The 3,837-nt window shown below is 42.9% G+C and overlaps 1 protein-coding gene across 1 annotated transcript in view; it reads right to left on the reverse strand.

Annotated features, from left to right (window-relative positions):
* The window catches only part of LOC107292085, a gene marked incomplete at its 3' end in the record, with an annotated part of 196,831 nt that overhangs the window by 23,018 nt on the left and 169,976 nt on the right, over positions 1-3,837 (reverse strand). The window contains 2 exon segments of the mRNA XM_029285080.1: positions 1,047-1,523; positions 1,608-2,066. Coding sequence (XP_029140913.1) covers positions 1,047-1,523; positions 1,608-2,066 — 936 coding nt within the window.

Raw genomic sequence — 3,837 nt, forward strand, 5'->3', positions numbered from 1 at the left:
AGGTATGGTAAAGGGAGGGGGTGGGAGGAAAGGGGAAGGGGATAAAGGATTTAGGGTAAAATAAGGAGAAGTACAATCACATATTTCAACAAACGAGCTACCGTCCGGATCATAATAATGAGTAAATATCATATTCAACCATTTTTGCCGAAGCTTAGACTATAACATATTAAAAACAGTTAATAAACAAATACGTTGAATTATTAAGTAAACACTAATAAAATCTCAAAAATTCCTACCAATCAAAAGTAACAAATGAAAATCAGCAAATCAAGAAAAATAATCATATCATCAAAGAACTCGATTAAAAATCAGTCATCTATTCTAAAATATTGAATCCTTCAAGTTCTAATGTGTCTCTAACCCAGTGTATCTCAACCTTGACAATTTTAAGGCATGTGGAATTTTAAGCATTGCTGGCTGTTGAATTCTGGGAGTTGAAGTCCACATGCCTTAAAATTGTCAAGGTTGAGAAACACTGCTCTAACCATTGATAATTTTTTCCCAAGTTCTAAAATAAATTGAATCATCTTTTTCTTTCATTTCTAATGTTAGTCTATCCATTTCTGCACACTCTAAAATTTTAGTAATTATAGTCTGGTCAGATGGTAAATTCTCATTTTTCCAAAATTGGGCAAATACTATCCTTGCAGCTGTTAAAACATGCAATATCAAATAGTCATTCTCTTTATCATAATTAGGTCTTAATATTCCTAACAAAAACAATTCCGGTTTAAATTCTATCTGTAGTTTCATCATCTTTTCCAACCATCTATGGATCTTAGACCAATATTTCTTAGCGATAGAGCATGTCCACCAGGCATGGTAATAAGTGCCTGGCTGTTGTTTACATCTCCAGCAAATATCCGAAACATTTTTAAACATTTTCGCTAAGTGCACTGGTGTCATATGCCATCTATAAAACACCTTATGTAAGTTTTCTTTATATGCTACCATTTTTGTAAGCTTAATATTTTTATCCCAAAGTTTTTGCCAGTCTTTGCCAGGTATTTATATGGTTTTTCCTCATGTGTGGATTCTTTGATGCTTAGAAAGACTTCCCCTCCCACTGAAGCTCTTTCCACACTCCAGGCATTTATATGGTTTTTCTCCTGAGTGGATCCTTTGATGTCTATAAAGGTCTCCCCTCTGAGTGAAACTCTTTCCACACTCCAGGCATTTATGCGGTTTCTCTCCTGAGTGGATCCTTTGATGTGTATAAAGGTGTCCCCTCTGACTGAAGCTCTTTCCACACTCCAGGCACTTATGCGGTTTCTCTCCTGAGTGGATCCTTTGATGTGTATGAAGGTGTCCCCTGTGAATGAAGCTCTTTCCACACTCCAGGCATTTATGCGGTTTCTCTCCTGAGTGGATCCTTTGATGTGTATAAAGGTTTCCCCTCAGACTGAAGCTCTTTCCACACTCCAGGCATTTATGCGGTTTTTCTCCAGTGTGGATCCTTTGATGTGTATAAAGGTTTACCCTCCCACTGAAGCTCTTTCCACATTCCATGCATTTATAGGTTTTCTCTTCTAAGCAGATTCTTTGATGTATATAAAAGCTTTGCCTCTGACTGAAGCTGTTTCCACACTCCAGGCTTTTAGGCTGTTTCTCTCCTGTGTGGATTCTTTGATGTTTATAAAAAGTTTCCCTCCGACTGAAGGCCTTTCCACACTCCAGACATTTGTATGGTTTCTCTCCAATATGAATCCTTTGATGCCTATAAAGGTGTCCTGTCAGACTGAAGCTCTTTCCACATTCCAAACATTTATAAGGTTTCTCTCCAGTGTGGATCCTTTGATGCCTATAAAGGTGTCCTGTCAGACTGAAGCTCTTTCCACACTCCAGGCACTTATGTGGTTTTTCTCCAGTGTGGATTCTTTGATGTTGACGTAGAGCTCCACTCACAGTAAAGCTCTTTCCACATTCTAGGCATTTGTATGGTTTTTCTCCTGAATGGATCTTTTCATGTGTATAAAGGTTTCCCCTCTGACTGAAGCTCTTTCCACACTCCAGGCATGTATAAGGTTTCTCTCCAGTGTGGATTCTTAGATGCTTTTTAAGATCTCCATTTCTTTTGAAGGATCTTCCACATTCCGGGCATTCATATTTCTCTCCTCCCTCCTGGATTCTCTGGGGATTCCCGNATTTCTCTCAAGTTCAGGGATCAAATTCTTATCAGCTCCAAGCCAAATTTGCAATGTCCGAGTTTGGAGGCTACAAATACACACCATCACCACCCAGTTGTTCAGAAAGAAATGGAGACGATTCTTACATAAATCCATTTTTAAGGGGCAAGCCCTCCCCCAGTTTGTTTCACTCCTCCATTTGTTCATTTCTCCCCAGGGAGCATGACTCCGAGTTCGAGAACCTCTGCCTAAGAGAGCTTTCCCTGCTTAATTTCAGCTTTGGGTGTTCCCCTTTCTGTTGGCCTCTTAGCCTCCAGCCAGCTTGTCCCTGGCAGGGACCCACCCTTGACTGGCAAGATCCAGCTGAGCTGGGATAGGATGGCAAAGGAGGCCGGTCATCTCCTGGGGAATCCTGAGGGCTTTGTGACCTCATCATCCCTGCAGGCCAAACTGTCAGTTATGTCAGTTACCAGAGGGAAGGGGGCTCCTAAGTGGTGAGTTAGTGTTCAGAAGGGCCCCTGGACTCTGGGCAGCCTTCCCTCTTTTGATAACCGACTATCAGGGAGGTAGATGGTGGTGAGGGTGAGAGTTTGGGGTGGGATTAGGGTGAGGGTGAAGTGAAAGGCAGGGTGAGGGTGAGAGTCAGATCAGGGGGAGAGTTAGGGAGGGGGGACAGGAGGGGAATGGGACAGAGGGGGCAGGGAGGGGAATAGGCAGGGGGCAAAGGGAGAGGAAGGAAGGGGAGGACAAGGTGGAGAGAGGGAGGGGAGAAGGGAAGGAGGATGGGGAGGGTGAGTGGGATGAAGAGTGGGAAGGTTTATAGGGAGGGGAAGATGACCATGAGGGATTTGGGGAGAGGGAAGGGAAGGGGAGAGAGGGACAGACTGAGAGGTGGACAGGGTGGGGAAGAAAAAAAGGGAAGGAGGGGAAGAGGAGGTGAGGTGAGGTGTTGGATGGGAACAAGGGAGAGGGGAGTGGAGATATAAAATTAAGAGAAAGAGTGAAGGTGATGGGAGGGGTTAAAAGAGCAAGGGAGGGGGAGATAGACCATTAGAAAGTTGGAAAGAGGAAGGGGATGATGGGAAAGAGCGAGGTGGAAGGGGAAGGGAAAATGAGGGGAAGAGACAGAGGGACAGCAATGGGGAGGAGAGGGAGGGTGTGGGAGAAAGGAACGGGGAAGGGAAGGGGAGAGGAACGGGGAGGGGCAAGTTAGAACATTAAACCATCATAATAAAAGAAATAGTAAAATGGTTCTGTTCCCAAGTCTGCATATCCTTGAAGGATTGGGCTGATAATACAGTATATGTTCACATGGTGAATGACAATAAAGAGTAAATATCCACATCTGTCCCTTATTGGATCCTAATTAACTCTACCATAAATAGGCTCTTAGTACCAGAGAAACCATTGTGCTTGTCATCCAGGGCTGCCCTGAGTTTGCTGGCTACGTTTGGCTGCGTATTAGCCACGATTAATCCATTTCTGTTTCTCTCCCATGTGGGTTATTAGGTGGTTTTTGAGCTGCTTGTAAGCTCACGTGGTTTTTCGTCATGTGTGGATTCTTTGATGCTTAGAAAGACTTCCCCTCCCACTGAAGCTCTTTCCACACAAATACAAAACATGTATATGTTTTTTCTCCAATGTGAATTCTATTTTTTTAAACAAAATTTTATTACGTTTATATAAATAAGGAAAAATAGGAACAATA

Source organism: Protobothrops mucrosquamatus, unplaced genomic scaffold (genome assembly GCF_001527695.2).
Source record: "Protobothrops mucrosquamatus isolate PMUCROS unplaced genomic scaffold, P.Mucros_1.0 scaffold1262, whole genome shotgun sequence".
Taxonomy (NCBI): domain Eukaryota; kingdom Metazoa; phylum Chordata; class Lepidosauria; order Squamata; family Viperidae; genus Protobothrops; species Protobothrops mucrosquamatus.